The sequence below is a fragment of the Spermophilus citellus genome (assembly GCF_964194105.1).
Source record: "Spermophilus citellus genome assembly, chromosome: 6".
Lineage (NCBI taxonomy): Eukaryota > Metazoa > Chordata > Mammalia > Rodentia > Sciuridae > Spermophilus > Spermophilus citellus.
The window spans coordinates 112,214,030-112,230,846 of NC_138187.1; the positions used below are offsets into that span (position 1 = coordinate 112,214,030).

General features: G+C 33.2%; 1 protein-coding gene across 6 annotated transcripts in view; it reads left to right on the forward strand.

Annotated features, from left to right (window-relative positions):
* ENAH (ENAH actin regulator) overlaps positions 1–16,817 on the forward strand; it is a 150,184-nt gene that overhangs the window by 94,738 nt on the left and 38,629 nt on the right. For all 6 annotated transcript variants that reach the window (XM_081300189.1, XM_081300188.1, XM_081300191.1 and 3 more), the window contains exon 4: positions 12,531–12,615. In XM_081300189.1, coding sequence (XP_081156315.1) covers positions 12,531–12,615 — 85 coding nt within the window. The remainder of the gene's footprint in view (positions 1–12,530; positions 12,616–16,817) is intronic.

Below are 16,817 nucleotides of genomic sequence, written 5' to 3' on the forward strand. Positions count from 1 at the left end.
GAGTTGCATGTAAAATGGCCTGGACCTGGTTTGTGCCAAGTCTAGTGAGGTGGACAGATGATTCTGAATAGAAGAGTCATTATATAATTTAGCACTCACAATAAATTGGAAAGATCTTAGATCCAACAACTTGGTATTGGGTTTTCATATTGTGTTTCCTTATGGGCTCTTGCTAGTATTACAGCACTGTCCCACCATATTTTATTTTGCTTTTAAATAAAAAATGTATTGTTGCTGATTTAGTATCTCATTTTGTGAAAGTGGTCAGTAAAAGACTGAGATTTAATGTGGAAATGTTTCAATGAAGAAAGTAAACCATTAAGCCTATAGATTGAACTAAACTACTAAAAATATCATTTAAAACATTATACTATTTTATACATAGTTTTCCTGAAAATAAAATGTTTTACTGAGTAACATTTATTGATTCTTAAGAGCAAGAATATGGCACTCCTAGTTCAACTTTCTCTTTATTTATTTATTTATTTTTTACGATTGGCAACCTTTGTGATTTCTTTTTTTCATTTCTTTGAGTATACTGATTTTTCATCTAAAACATACCATCGTTATTTGAAATAGTGTACCAAAATTTATGACCTACAAATTATAAGGTAATATATTTTTAAAAGAGTAGGGTAATAAATATTGCATATATTGATATATTGCAGAGATCAAGTTTATTAATGGTCAGTTTGTAGAACAGTTTTTTTTAAATGTCCTTTCTGACAACCCACACCAATAATTTATATTTAATTCTTTTTAATAAATCCCATGTAAGGTAAACACAATTTGATTTTTAAATGTGTTCAACAAAGCTATTCTTTTGATAAAATTCAACATTTTTTTTTTTAATTTCAGAAAGTAAATTTGGACCTCTTTGTCATTTAGACATTAGCTGTCCTATTTTTAGATAGAGACTGCTTCTTGGTAAGCAACTTCTTAAAAGTATTATGAATTATTGTACAGAGAGAAAGAAGAGAACAAAGGCAATGGGGTTTCCTGGAAAAGGAGACAGCTTTAACTAGGACAGTTCTGAGTTTTGGTAAACCATCCGGAGTGGATGTATATTCAAAGTCATGTAAGAAATGCCTTTGGTTTTGATTTCTGTTGGAAAGCAGCCTTGTTTCAGAAAAGCTGCTGTGCACCTGTTTCACATCAGCTCTGGTATTTGGAAAAGGTATCTGGTACTGACGCTGCAGTCCTTCCAGATTTTTAAGATCACATTGGTATTATCATTGGGGTAACATCATTCTTTGCTTATGTGAAATTCTTTTGTCAGAAACTAGAGCCATTTAGTATTCTGTCTAGCAAGAACCGTTCTGCTAATAAAACTCTCTTATTTCCAACATAGCCATTTGTTACTCCAGAAAATTCTTTTCTTGTGATTATAAAGTTGTGTGCTCTGCTTATAAATAATTTAAGCAGTATGGAAAAGCATAAAGAACATAAGAACACCTAAAATCCTACCACTCAGAGATAATCATCAATTTAAGTATTTTTCATATGAAAAATGGATTTTTCAACTTTGTATTATAAACAGTTCTGAGACAACACATTCATGGCATGATCCTCTTTTCTTTTTCTCCCTCTAACAGCTTTACTGAGATTTACTTGGTTTACCCACTTAAAGTATTCAGTTTGATGGTTTTATTATAATCACAGGGTTGTTCGACCATTGCCACAATTTCAGAGCATTTTCCTCATGCCAAAAATAAACACTTAAACCCCTTTCTTTACCCCAGCCCTCATTCATCCATCCCTTCTAGCATCTGTTAACCACTAATCTACTTTCTGTCTCTAAAGATTTTCATATTATGGACATTTTGTGAAAATGGAATCAAGCAGTAAGTGGTCTTTTGTGACTGACTTCTTCCAGTTAGTTGTGTGGTGGGTGGTACATGCCTGTGATTCTAGTGTCTCAGGAGCCTGAGGCAGAAGATCAAAAGTTTGAGACAACTTAGTGAGATCCTGTCTCAAAATTTTACAAAAAGGGGGTTGAGTAGTGATGTAGCTCAGTGGTAAAGCACCCTGAGTTCATTCTCCAACACTTCCAAAGCGCGCGCGCACACACACACACACTCATGTATATTCAGATATTTAGGCATGCTTTCCAAGATCTGATAATGGACTCTAGTTTTAACATTTTAACAGTGGGAAGTTTTGAATATGGTATTTAGTGAAAGTAATGACTGAATTTTAATATTTATTTTTAAATAAAGAGATTAAAAGCAAGAAGTCTGTTTAGTTTTTTAAAAGTCAGTGTCTTAAGAACTTTATAAATTTGAAAAGGAGAACTGTGTAGCAGTTTTCTATGCCAAAACCGAATATAAATAGAGATGATTGGGCTGGGGATGTGGCTCAAGTGGTAGCGCGCTCGCCTGGCATGCGTGCGGCCCGGGTTCGATCCTCAGCACCACATACCAACAAAGATGTTGTGTCCGCCGAGAACTAAAAAATAAATATTAAAAAAAAGTTCTCTCTCACTCTCTCTCCTCTCTCGCTCTCTCTTTAAAAAAAAAAAATAATAAATAGAGATGATTGCTTAGCCAAATTGTGAAATCTCTGAGGTTTTTTTCCTCTTAGTTCCCAAGTTCAGTTTTGTTGACCATAATTGCCCTACCTCCTCTGCCTTCATTTTTTTTTCCCCATCTAAGAGCATTAGTTAAGAGAATTAGAAACTTCAGACTTTTGTGGTTCTCTTAATTCTTTTTTTCCCCCTCATATAGAAATAGCAAAAAGCAGACATGGTCTTTGAAAGTCTTTGTTTTAACTTGTACAATGCAAATGCTTTTCATAGTTAAATGCGTTTTATTTCTTTATAAGTGGATGTAAGAGTGAAATTGTGTTTTTCCCTAAAATGATCTGAGGCATCCTCATCATTGAATATACTCCTCCCACCACCATAGAATTGGGTGCTTTTATTATTTCCCCAAAAAACTTTAATTTTGTAGGCTACCACAGATTTTTCTCTATTCATCCACACTCATCAATAATAAAAAAAGCAAAATGAACTCTCATTCTTTCTTGCCCAAATATAAGTTTGGACTAATTATCCTGATTTTATTTTATTTTATTTTTTTAAAGAGAGAGTGAGAGAGGAGAGAGAGTGAGAGTGAGAGAGAGAATTTTTAATATTTATTTTTTAGTTCTCGGTGGACACAACATCTTTGTTGGTATGTGGTGCTAAGGATCGAACCCGGGACGCATGCATGCCAGGCGAGCGCGCTACCGCTTGAGCCACATCCCCAGCCCCAATCCTGATTTTAATATTAAACTAAAACTTTTATCCTATCTCTAGACATATTCTTTATGTTTTTTAGAAAATTTGGTATTATCCAATTTTATGTTAATATTATTTCCTTTCAGACCTTTGAAGTGGCTGATAGGGAAAAAAGTTGTGAAGTCGGAACTAAGAATTTTAGTGAGTGAGGCAAAACAGTTGTCTGAGGGTTAATAGTAACTCTGATGTGTTGACTGCCAGAAAGTTCCAGTTGATCCAGAAAAGAAGCATGCCAGTTGCCCAAGAGAAAAATCAGAGACAGAAGGGATGTGCATGTATGAAAACTGCCCTGTGGAGGGAGGAGCATATAGCACATTGAGGATGGGACAGTGAACTGAAGCATAGAGAGCAGTTCAAAGGAGATGAGATAGGCAGAATCACATCCTGCACAGAAAGGATTTACATTACAAGCAGTGGAAATGATTAAAAAACTTTTGCTGAGGAGGATGATGGGATTGGTTTAGTTATTAAAGTGTCACTGGCTGCTGTGGGAAAGGAGATAGATACTAAGATTCGAATAGATATCTTAACTAGATGATGCTATTGACATTGTCTAGGCTGGCAGTCTTCATAATTTCTGAAGTATGTACCTAATATGTGTTATTGTTTGTATACATGTGTGTGTGTGTGTGTTGGTGTTGGTGTTGACATTACATATATTATAAAAACAAAATAAAAACAGTAGAAGAAATTTTTAAAAAATAGAAGTGTTACTAGTTCCTTTCCTTCCCCAATACAGTTTAAACTTCATACCACTGAGTGCTACTAAACATGAAACAAGAATGATAGAATGGAGAGAGTTTGGAAAGAAAAATTAGGAGTTTGCATTGACAGGATTTGGAAGTTGGTTTTAAATGGTAGGAGTAAAATGTAAGGGGCAAGGAGGGTCTTACATTTCTATTTGAGCGCTGGTTAGAGAGTTAACATTCTCTTGTGAGAAGCTAATCGTGTTTGTTAAAGTAGCATTCTACCAGAAGTGGTATAGTGTGTTCTTTGAGTATATACTAAACAATGTCTTTAGTAACAAAAGACAAGGGGGCGTTGTAAGGAGATTTGATGGACAGGTCTTGATCTGTACTTAAGATGAGGAAGCAGAGAACCAAATGTAGGGACACAGGTTACTTTTGCTTTTTAGAACTGTTAGGATATGACTGTTTTATAGGCTCTTCCACTTCTAATTTTCTCAAAGTTTCTTTAGCTCGAGGCAAAGTCATCCATTCCACAGCTAAAAATAAATGCTTTACAAAACAGAGGTAGACTGAGGAGCATAAGACTATTGATTGCCAGTGCAGCATAATAACCAGCAATTTATCAGCCGATTAACCATCATTGTCATATTTGCTTAGAAGGAAATAAAATGCATTTGAAGCCCTAAGTTGGGGATGAGTACCAGAAACAAGGGAGGAGTAAAGCCCAAACATATATTCAGTTTGGCATAAGATATTCAGTTTTGCATAAGATTGAGGAAAAAACAAATAAGAGAAATTCTCAGTGATGCCAGATGCTCCATTTCTTGAAGTAGGGAAAGTTTTTTTTTTCCTTAATTAAAAAGTATACATGTTTTGAAGCAAAATTTGAAGTAATAGTTACAAAAATGTCACAAAATGCAGGTTTAAAATGCTTATTGCTTTGAATAAAATTTAGTATTTGTTATTCTCACATCTCCTAGCACAGTGCCTTAGAATATGGTACCTGCCTTGTTTATTTTTGTTTTGATGTAGGCAACCACAGAACTGTGGTGTTTGTCTCCCTTCTATTCCAGATAACTTAGAACAGACCTTTGCTTTTACTTCTTTTCAGTCATGAGGGAAATTCCTGGGAGCCTTATGAAGGTCAGAAGTGTGAACACCACTAATTTGGGTGCTGATTTCAGGTTCACTTACCCAGTAGACCAGCTTTCTAGAGACTGCAAATCAAATCCAAACCAGTTCTTCAGCAAACCTTATCTCACTTAATCTGCAGAATAAAAGCTGAGATGGGTAATATCCCCCATTGAAGATTGCCTTGGGTATAACTGCTAATAGTAGAAACCTCTGATGTTGAAAGTATGAACATCCTGGGTCTACTGTAGTAATTATATTCGGTAATAAAATATAGTAATGATGATCAAGTCTAAACATCTGTCATTTTTCCAATATTAATGTACTTTTCTAATCTCCTTAGTTATGTTTGTTTTTGTGGCTCACCCTAATTTCTGTCAGCACTAAGCCTCTATAATATGACTAATTTAAAGAGAAATGTCCTTTCTTTAGTAAAATGTAAGGTAAATGGATTATCAGTGCTAGCTTAATACTATGCTGAAATCATATTACTGAATTTACTCCACCTGGACAATGAATCTTCTATTCTACCCTTTTCCTCTGAGTGAAGAAAGAGTTAATAATGGTATCAATATTAAGCAGGAAGTGTGGTTAGCCTATGCATATGATGGAATGAATAATTTAGTATCTTCGGGAAATGCAAACTGCAGTAGAATTCAAGCAACCTTATCAGAATGAAGATCAATATTTTACTTGCTAGTACGAAGTAAAATCAGTGGAAAGAAGATGCTTAAGGATACCAAATGCAAGAATGTTGCTAAATAGTTTAAATTGTGAAAAAGACTGAAAGTTCTTGGTTAGCAATGTTTTGTCATAACGCAGTAATAATGGTATACCTGCATTCTGACAATTGTCAGATGACTTTTTGCTAAAATGATTAGTAATGGGATGTGGCAGTTTCTTTGCTGTCAGAAACGAGATACTCTCTCAGGTTTTTCTTGTAAGTTTTAAAAAATTGTCCTTATGTGTTTTTTCCTTTAAATATGAATTAAAGGAACTAAAGAGTAAAACCTGTAAACTAGGCATGTTTATTTAATAAAAGTTTTATGGAAGTAGCTGTTTATAAACATTAGTAAGACAGGGTTTTAAAAAGCAGTTTGTCTAAATTTATCAAAATGTTTCTAGAATGTTTATTTCCTTTGGTATAATGTTATTAGCTTGCTAGACATTATAGATATGTCTGTGGTCTTTCTATATCTTATTATTATAAGTATTGTGCATGTAACTTTAATAATAATAGATTGGGTGCTTGGAAGTATTTAGCAAAATTGACATTTTTTAGTCTTATTTTGTGTGTGCAAATATCTGCTATATGTAATATTTTTAAAGCAAGACTTATTTGGGTTATGTTGTCTATTTCTAAAAACAATGAAAAATTTTTCTTGATTTTAAGACATTACTATTTTCACATGTGCATTCTTTAAATTGGTTTGCTTTTGATTCTACTGAAATTTTTTTAATTTAGAAGTTGTATTATTTAAAGAAAATAGCTTTAGGAAAGCCTAAAGCCATTTTATGTGATTGCTTTTATGTGATTTTCTTAAGCCAATATATTATTAACCCATTAACAGTTTCTTGGTTAATAGTGAAGGAAAAAGAAAATCTTTCCTGTGCTGACAAGAATTTCTTTAGACTTTATAGAGAATTATGAGTAACATTTTAGATGTCACTAATGTAATAGTAAGAAAGTATATTTTACTTTTGTTTTTTTCCATCCCAGTGTTGAGTATCACCTTGATTTCTGACAAGCTATTTCCCTTTTCATAAATTATCACTTTTTAAGTTGTTTCTCCTAAAAAGAAGTGACTTTTTTATGAAAATAACCTATTTGATGAAGCTACACATTTTTAATATTTTGTTAAGTATGTATACCTATTGAAGAAAGAAGAAACAATAAAATGTGCTTGGTAAACAATGAATAGTTTATTTTTTTTTTCAAAGAGCAAAGCAAACAAAGATATTTTATGTTAGTGAATATACAATTATTTAATTGCATTAGGCTGTTTATAATGCCATTGATCATTTTCCAACTGGTAGAAATGAATTAATATGTTAAGTTAATCTTAAGTATTTTCCCTAAATTTTTTTTCCAGATGTAATTCTCCTAAATGGGAGAGAAAAGTCCTTATGAAATTAACTCTGATAGCTATAGATGTTGACTTCCTGTAATTCATTAACTTGAAAACAGTATAATCCTAAAATGCATATTGCCCTCTTTGATTGTATAACTCAGGAAATAATTAAGCTGTTAGCACATCATTTGATCTATGATTTATTCTAGGGTCTTCCACAAATAACATTACATATAAATTATTTTTAAGAGTTTATGTTAAAGAGGATACGTTTTTATTAAATTACAGAGCTTCCAGGATGAGAATCTAGATAGGACGTATGTATAAATACATTTTGAACATTTCAAAGCACCTTTTAGTTAATGTGAAGTTCTTCAGATGGCCCCCGTTGTCCTTTGAAGCTTCTAACACCAAGGTGTCTGTTGCAGCCCAGAGCAAGGTTACTGCTACCCAGGACAGCACTAATTTGCGATGTATTTTCTGTGGTAAGCAACATTATGTTTACATTACTTTTTCAAGCTGTGGTACATACTACTTGCACATTTCCATAACTTTTGTTTCCTTAGGCCATGGTCTGGTTTGTGGTATTTGGGATATTATAGCAAGCTGTTTTTATGTTGTGATATTTGTTGTGGTTCATGTAGGTGATTTGGTCAGCTTTTTAGTTGGTTTGTTAGGATTTAGTTAGAATTAGGATTTTAAAACTATTTTTGTCTACCTCTTCCAACACAAATGAGAGGGGGCTTTTGTTTGTTTACTTTTATTTTTAACTCTTTTGTTTGGGAACAAACTTTTAACTTAGAATTTAAGGAAAATATATTCATTTTAATATGATTTGAGGTATGTAAATGTGCCTTATTCAAAAGGAGCTTTTGCTTAACTTGAATTAATTTTAGGTGTGCATGTTGTAAGAGGCAGATGTAAACTTATTGCTTTAGTAGGTTAATTTCTGATTGAGTCTTTACTCAGCAGTTGAGATCTGTGGCTTAGTGAATTTACTCTCAGTATTTTCTTTCACACTCATATACACATTCGTAGATATGTATTATTTGTATAGACAATGTAGGTATGTCATATAACCGCCCCAAATTAGAGAAAATCAAATATGTGTGGTGTGTGTGTGTGTATATATATATATATGTTTTTTCTTACCTTCATACAAGATAAAAAGAGAGAGGTTTTTGTCTAAATTCTTTTTATCACTGTTTGATTCTGAAACTCGATTTTGAAAACCCAGGTTCCAAAAAGCGACTTAGTTCTTTGAGTTTATACACACACACAGCACGCACATATGCGCATATACCCCTTTTTGACTCATGTATACCTTGACTAGCCAGATTTTTTTGAGAGAGAGATAAAACTTATAAAGTGTTATACTACAACAAATTTGTGTTAACAGTTCAACTCCGTGTATGTACTTTATCCATGTGACTCAGAATTTTTAATGTGGTTCCTCAGTATTACTGATATTGTTTCTTTAAAGATATCATTTTAAAATTTATGAACTTAAAAGTTTAGGCAAAGAAGCATGTTATAAATTATAAAAAGAGAATTCTAATGTACTTCTTAATCATCTAAAATTATTAGTTTAGATTTGCTTCAGGTGACACAGTTAGCATCTGTGAGCCCATTTGTATGGCTTTTATAAAACCCCTCTTTTTCTTTTTTGAATATTTATTTTTTTAGTTGTAGTCGGACACAATACCTTTGGTTTTTATTTATTTATTTTTATATGGTGCTGAGGACCGAACTCAGGGTCTCACCCATGCTAGACAAGCACTCCACCACTGAACCACAACCCCAGCCCTATAAAACCTCTCTTAAAACATTGCAGATTTAAGCATTTAATCAGTAACTTTATTTCTGAAATGTCATCTCTTCTTGAGGCTTCTTCCAGGCCAGCTTTTGAACTAGCCATGAGTGGTTATTGATATTTGTTTTATTAGGAGTCTCTTCAACTCATTTTTAATAACCTAACTTTCTGCTGTAGAATTTGAGGTCCACATGCAGAATAACAGTTTATCCAGTTGCAGAGAAAAGATTAATTTGGCCTTAATAAAGGTGATTTTTAAAAGTTTTTCTGAAACAGTGGTTAAAAAGCAGATTTTCCTCATTATCATCTTTAACTGTGTAAAACAATATATTACCACTTTGCTAAGTTTAAATTTGATTGTATTGTGAGAACCATTCATCTTTTAGTCGGTGATTTAAAATAGTCTGTGGCTAAGTATGAAACTAGATTTGTGAAAATAAAAATGGGCCAGTAAGTGAAATAGCTTCAGCCAGAACTCAATATTGTAGGCAAGACTGAAATGCCACTCATGTTTCAGAGAGAGATTCTAATCAGATTTCCATCATTTCTAGGATACTTTATCAGTGATATTACCACATTTTCTTTATTAGAAACAGTAATTTGCAAACTTTGCTGTATATCTTCTTCTAGCCTGGACAAATTAAGATCAGCCATTGTCTTTGGCTCTGGTTATAAATTAGGGAGAGAGTGAACCCCCAAACAGCTGCTGTTGCTGTTCATGATTGACAGTGGAAACAAAGCAGGACCATTTGTTTCTTAACCTTGGTTGTTTCTTCTCTCTTTATTTTTCCTAAAAGAGAGCTGTTAACCACTACATGATGCTTATAAAATACTGTCATTTGCCCACCAAGATGTTTATGACAGTACCTATTTTGTATTTCATGAGGACACAGATACCCGTTTAGGAATATGACCTATGTATAGTAATAGCTATAGTCTAGAAAATATGGTAGCAGCTGATACCCTTGCCTAATCTTAGTTGCTGTTTCATAGTCGGGTTCAGTGTCTTTGGTATTATTTACCAGATTCATAATCCATTAGAATGTAATTCCTATCTGTATTTCATAATTTACCTGAAATTTTTATTTAACATTTACAGTATGTTTGTATTAATTTTAAATGCACATAAATTTCAATGTGCTAGTTTTTGTACTTTGACAATTTTAATGAAGAAGAAACAAACAAAACAGCCAAATTAAAATACAAATGTGAGAAAATACCATAGGGAGGGATTCATTCTCCATTTAAGAATGTTCTGAAAGACAAATGCTCCAATGTCACAAAGAACCATATAGCAAAGAATTTTAAGAGTTGTTGTTGGATCACATTTCTCACCAGTTTAAAAAACTTCAAGGAAATTTTTCTTTCCTTCTTATGACCAAAAAATATCAGTAACAGGACCCACAAAATATTACCCATATTTTGAAAACCTCCTTTCTAAATGGTTGTACCTAGTATGCTTTTAAAAAGCCTTAAAAAATATTCAAAACAGGTTCTATAAGTCGATGATTTTTTTTCAATTTTATGAGTTAATGTCAGATGTGTTAATTTTAATAAAATCAATAGGATTGAGTTGAAATTTGACATTTTCTTGAATTTATTATTTGAGTTAAAATTTAAACATTGAATTAGTGAACTTAATCCATTAATACTACTGTTGAGATAGGATACCTGTTTTAGATGTGAGCAAAACTATTAGAATTGCCAAACAAGTCTAACCTGCTGATATTCAGCTATTGTATTATTTATACAGCTTGAGATTTTCACTTAAATACTCAAACATTATTTTTAAAAAGTTAGTTAAACCATAATTGTCTTAAACTGGCTGTGCCACATGCTTGCATTTAGTAGTTTGGGGCAAATATAACTTTGAATGTGGAAAGTACATCCCTCCCTAGATTTTATGCTTTCTCAAATTTACCCTCTCACCTTGTATGTCCCTATCCTTTTGCCAGAAATATCTTTTCCCTGTAACCTGTGAAATATAAAACATGAAAACATGGCCTAATATGACAGTCTTTTTAAAATATATATCATGTTAATTTGCAAAGGAACACGCTCTAATCTGTTTACTAGACAATAATTATTTATTTTTTATTTATGCAGAGATGCAAGTGTATTTAATTTTGATTTCTAAAACCTTTTTTTGTTGTTGTTACTGATTTTGTGTAATTAATATATTTCTGTATTTCCTTTATTTGGATCTCAAAATAGCAGATTCTTAGGAAATCTAATTAAAATATTCCGGCAGTTGTCATTTAAGTTGTAAGAGGGCAAATTAAATGATCAGTCTAAAAATATTTGTAAAGAGATGAGGGAAAAAAAGTTGGTAGGTAAGTTCAAAACAAATTAATTCTGTTTTCTGTACCTAGGTTATACTATAACTGTTATTACATCCTGATGGATCTTTACCTCTAGTTTCAAAGTCTACTCCACTAATATAAAATAGATGTGTTATGCTCTTAGCTCATAAATTATAGTAATTTGCTTTTATTTACTAGTAAAAGCTTTTTTAAAAAATATACTGATTTACAAAAGTCATTCAGAATCTTTGGTAGGGGCATTTGGTGGCATACTAGAATTCAGAAATATATATATATAATTTATCATATATTACTCTCCAAGAGTAGAAGATAATTCTTTGTTGTGTTGTTTACTGAGATGGATTTCAAAATTGTTCTAGTTAAACGTTAGGCATCGTGTGTTATATTAAGTCCAGCATTTATCTTATTTAATTTTTATATCCAGTGACATCAAGATGTCCGATAATTTAGAGGCATTCTATCTAAGATGCTAAGATGGGATCTGCATTGTACATAATATATGGGAATGGATGGTCATTATTTTCACATGACAGAACCATGTTGGTGTAAATGCAGGTTTCATTTTTTTTCCTTCTTACCCCAAATGAAAAGTTAAGATTACCTGTATTGCATTAAGAAATTCAGATAAATAGTTTAATTTATTATATGGAAGTTTAGCAAATGTTTTTTACCAGTAATGGAAATGCCAGGCCGTTAAAGAAAAATGGCAGCTTAAATTGGGCAAATTTGATAAATGCATTAGCATACTGCAGTCTAGTAATAAGGTTCTCATGCTCTCTCTCTCCTGTTTTTCATTTCCAGTGTTCTATTTAGGTGAGTTTTTTAATTCTGATTTTTCATTTAAGTTCTCCTTCTCCACTTCATAAATAATTACCCCGAAGAGAATGTCTCATTGTCTTAGAAATGTCAAGCTTAGGTGCCTCTTCAGATGCTCATTGAACACTTGTTTTACTCAAGCTCTTCATATGTAAATGTTTATTTTTCCCTTATTGTTGATGTTTTTCATTTGTTTCAAGTAAGCCTTCTGGAGATGATGACAGTATTATGTTGCAGTCTTTCATTTGCTGTGTGTTATGTAAAGCTTATATTTTATTTTGCTAGACAAAAAGAAGATACATTTGTAAATATGTGATGGTTTTATGTTACTCTCATGATTTTATCTCCTCTGTCCAGCTAGATGTAAAGATAATGTTCATCTATAATATTTTCCTCCCTTTTTAGGGCCAACATTGCCTAGACAAAATTCACAACTACCTGCTCAAGTTCAAAATGGTCCATCCCAAGAAGAATTGGAAATTCAGAGAAGGTAAATTCACAAGTTAATTGTTTGTATTTTTACCTTTCTGTTGCAGAAAAACACACTGTGAAAATCCAATTATTATTTTTTTAAATTTTTTTTTATTGTTAATGGACCTTTATTTTATTGTTTACTTATATGTAGTGCTGAGAATCAAACCCAGTGCCTCACACATGCTAGGCAAGCGCTCTGCCACTGAGCTACAACCCCAGCCTCTGAACATCCAATTATTGGAAGCAGATTTATATCTTTCCAAATCACAATTTTGATTATTAATGTTAGTAAATTTGGGAATCATCATTAATAAGTGGTCATATATTTATCATGCTGAACACAAAAGATGTTTTAAGACTTCTTAACTACTTTTTTGTGGAAACCATACCCATGGTATGTTTAAAATATTTTTAATACATTTAGCAGTCTATGAAATGTCTTTACCCTTCAGTAAGTATAGTTATAAAGTAATCTGTGACCAGGGGCTGAAGTTGTGGCTCAGAGGTAGAGCGCTCGCCTACCATGAGTGAGGCACTGCGTTCAATCCTCAGCATCACATAAAAATAAAATAAAAATTACATAGTTATAGGTGTCCACCTATAACTAAAAAATAAATGTTAAAAAAAAATAGGTAATCTGTGACCAGCGTGGTTTTTACATGGCCACTTTCACTGGAAAGTTGAAATAGTGTTGACTGGTTCTAAAAAGCATTGCTGTTGAGATAAAGGTTTTAGTAGGCAAATACAAAATCATTCTGTTTATAACTAAATGCTAGTTGAACAAGGTTGGTTACATTATCTTCATCATTTCAGCGCAGTCTAAAAATACATTTGAAATTATAGTACCTCATTTAGGTGTAAATTTTTCTGAATTTGCTGCGAGGCTGATTATAAAGCTACTTTGTAAGAAAATTGTTTTATAAAAGTCAGGTAACTAAAACTGAGCTAGACAAAGAAGGGTCCCATTTTTAAACAAAATGAGAAATTTTAAGAGACCTGCTCTCTTGGCTTTGTCACAGAATGTTGGGAGCATGTATGTGAGGAATAGATCACAGGGCTAGACAGCAAGCCAGAAAGAGACTGGAATTCCCTGATCCCTTCTGAGAGCATGCCTCCAATTGACCTAAGGACCTCCAATTAGGCCCGCCCTCTTAAAGGTCTACATCATCTCCCAACACTACCACCATGGATGCCATGCCTCCAACACATGAACCTTTAGGGGGCACATTTAAACAATAACCAAACCATAGCAGTTGGGTACTGTAGTTTCCTTTTACTACTCACTTCTGTGCTGTTGACTTCCAAATCCATAGCTCTAGCTGTGATCATTTGCACGAAATCCAGACTCATAATTTTAAATAGAGTAGTGCCATGGACCCTTCAGAAAATTTATTGAAAGCAATAGACCACTACCCTCCCCATCTAGCCCTTTATCTTTCAGGTAGTTATATAATTATATACAAAAACATGTGTGCCATATCAGAGTCACATATCCCCTGAATTCTGACAGTGGATCCTCAGTAACAGTTCCTATTATAGAGCTCATCCATTTGGATTGCCTACTGACACCTCAGTTTAAACTCTTATGATTTCATCTTTAATGTAAATTTTTTCTTCTCAATAATTTCAGCTTAGAAACACTATAATTATCATTGCTTACTGTACCTATTTAACCATACCCTAAAAGCCTTATGATTGATTTATTCTTCTGACATTCTTCTTGCTCATCTCTCTAATATTTATTCTCTTAAGTATTGCTATAATTTTCTATTTGATTTTTGTCTTTAACCTTTCAGTTCTTTCTGCTTACTACTGTCATGTTAATTTTTCTTAAACTCTTGCACATAGCATAAATAATCTCAAACAGTTTAGAGAGGCATAAAATAGGGTAAAGAAGGTACTGTATAAATGTACTCTATTTATGTTTTGCTTTTTGAATGATCACATATATTGATAGTAGCAAGTAATTCTTCACTCTAAAAAATGAGGGATTCTTCTCTTTGTAATTAATGGCAATTATTATTTTTCATTCTGTTATTTTTTCTCCCCAGATAGAATCAGTGGCTGGGGATATAACTCAGTGATAGAGCACTTGCCTAGCATGTGGGAAGCTTTGGGTTTAATCCTCAGTATCCTCAAATAACTAAATAAAAAAAAAAGAATTACTCAAGTAGAAATCTGTGTTTTAACCTTAGAAGATATCTCTTAATTACTCTAAGAGGAGCACAGTCATTCCACATGTTTTTTTTTTAATCTTTCTTACCTCATTTAATCATCTGATTTTATAGACATCATCAATTTAAAATTATTTTCAAGATTTATGCAATTATAGTGTTTTTGTAACTGACAGTAAATCTTTGTCCTTATTCATGGCAAATTATCTTTTTTTTTTTTCTTTCCTGGAATCCTCCTAAATTCTCCTATTAGCCATTGTAGTCTGAGTTTTCACAAGAAAATGTGGCTAGACCATAGTTCCATTATAGCTCAATACTTGGTGGACCTTTTCCATTTGCAGACTCATCTACAACTCAAGAATTTAAAAAAAATCTGTTGCTTTTATTATTTCTTTCCCTCCCTCTCTCTCTGCCAGCGGGGCTCCCCTCTTCCTTGGTTGTTTATTTTGTTCTACTGGTCAAATTCTGGACCTTTTGGTTATCTTCTTATGATACTTATCGTTTCTCATTTCCTACCTATTTTTGTTTTGTATTCTTGGCAGTTTTCTGAACTTTGTATTCTAAGCCAGCAATATTCAGTACAGCAATATATTATTTTTTTTACTAGAAGCCATACTAATAAAAATAAGATATCATGTCAATGTGAAATAATTATAAAATCATTCAGATATTTCACATTGTATTTTTATGCTAATTCATCAAAATTCAGTATTTTACATTTAAAGTGTTTAGACTAAACACATTGTGAGTGTTCAGTAGCTACATGTGGTTCATGGGGGACATTGAACAACACAGTAGTATCTCTTTCATTGAAATTTTGATCTTTAAGGTCCTTTCCTTTTTTGTACTAGTTCCTTGTTAATGGCATTGTACTATATTCATGGCTGTACCTTCAGTGACTCTTGTTTCTCTTCCTTTGCTTGAGTTGTCTTCCTCCTAAAACACTGTTTAGTTGTACTCAAGTATCTGGACATCCTTAGTGGTCTGTTTATTTCTAAAGAGAATTAGGGTTAACGATAGCAGTACTTGGCATGGGGTTTCCTATTGCATTAAGGAGGCCAGTCTCTACTTGGTAACATTCTTCTGTGACTGAGAGGTCCCTGAAAATTGGTAGAGCAAGTAGACTTGACAAGCTGTCCTTGAGGATGTCAAGGAGAACAACCAGGCCTCAGGATCCCACAAATGCTGAGCTCCCTTTAGTTCCCCCAGAAGCCTAACTTCTCTGAGGCAGCTTGTTCCATTCCTTTAGAGGACAGTCTTCTATGGTAATGATGTTCCATCCACTGAGCTAGGGTTTGGGGGTGAGGGTAGCCAGTACTATTATTCTGAGTACTTAGGATATATGGGGGGTGAGGTGGGGCAGAAAACCTGGACACAATCAGTCAATAAACATGACATAAAATAGTAAATGATAAGTGCTATGGGGGAAAAATAGAGCAGAGAGGGGATTGATTTTATATATATATATATATATATATATATGCAAGGGAAAATGCTGGTGGTAATTTTTTAAAGATTGGCTAGAATAGATCTTATAAAAGAAAGGAATTAGCCAAGCAGATACTGTGTAAGTGGATTGTATTGATGGGAGGATAATAAGAGGGAGTAGTTAGTACAAAGGCCTGAGGGCAAGATTGTGCTTGTGTGTACAAGAATGAACAAGAAGGCTACACTGCCTGGAACAGAGAGACCACAAATGGAAGAGGGGAGCTGTAGGAGATAAAGATGGGGCGGTGGGGGAAGATGTAGATCATGCAGGACGTTAAAGAATTTAGCTTTCATTCTAAAATAAATGAAGAATGACTGGACAGTTTTGAGCATAGGCATGATCTGACAACATCTTAACAGAATCTGACAGCTGGAGGCAGGTGCAGGGTTGTTTCAGTAGCTCAGTAAGAAAGCTAGTTAAGAGGCTGTTGAAGTCTACTAGGTAAGGAAAAATGATATCTTCCATCAGGTAACAGAGGTATGAAAAGCCATACTTTTATCTGTCCTGGTAGATTATATTGATGGGTGGGTAATAAGAGAAGGAAAGGGGTTGACA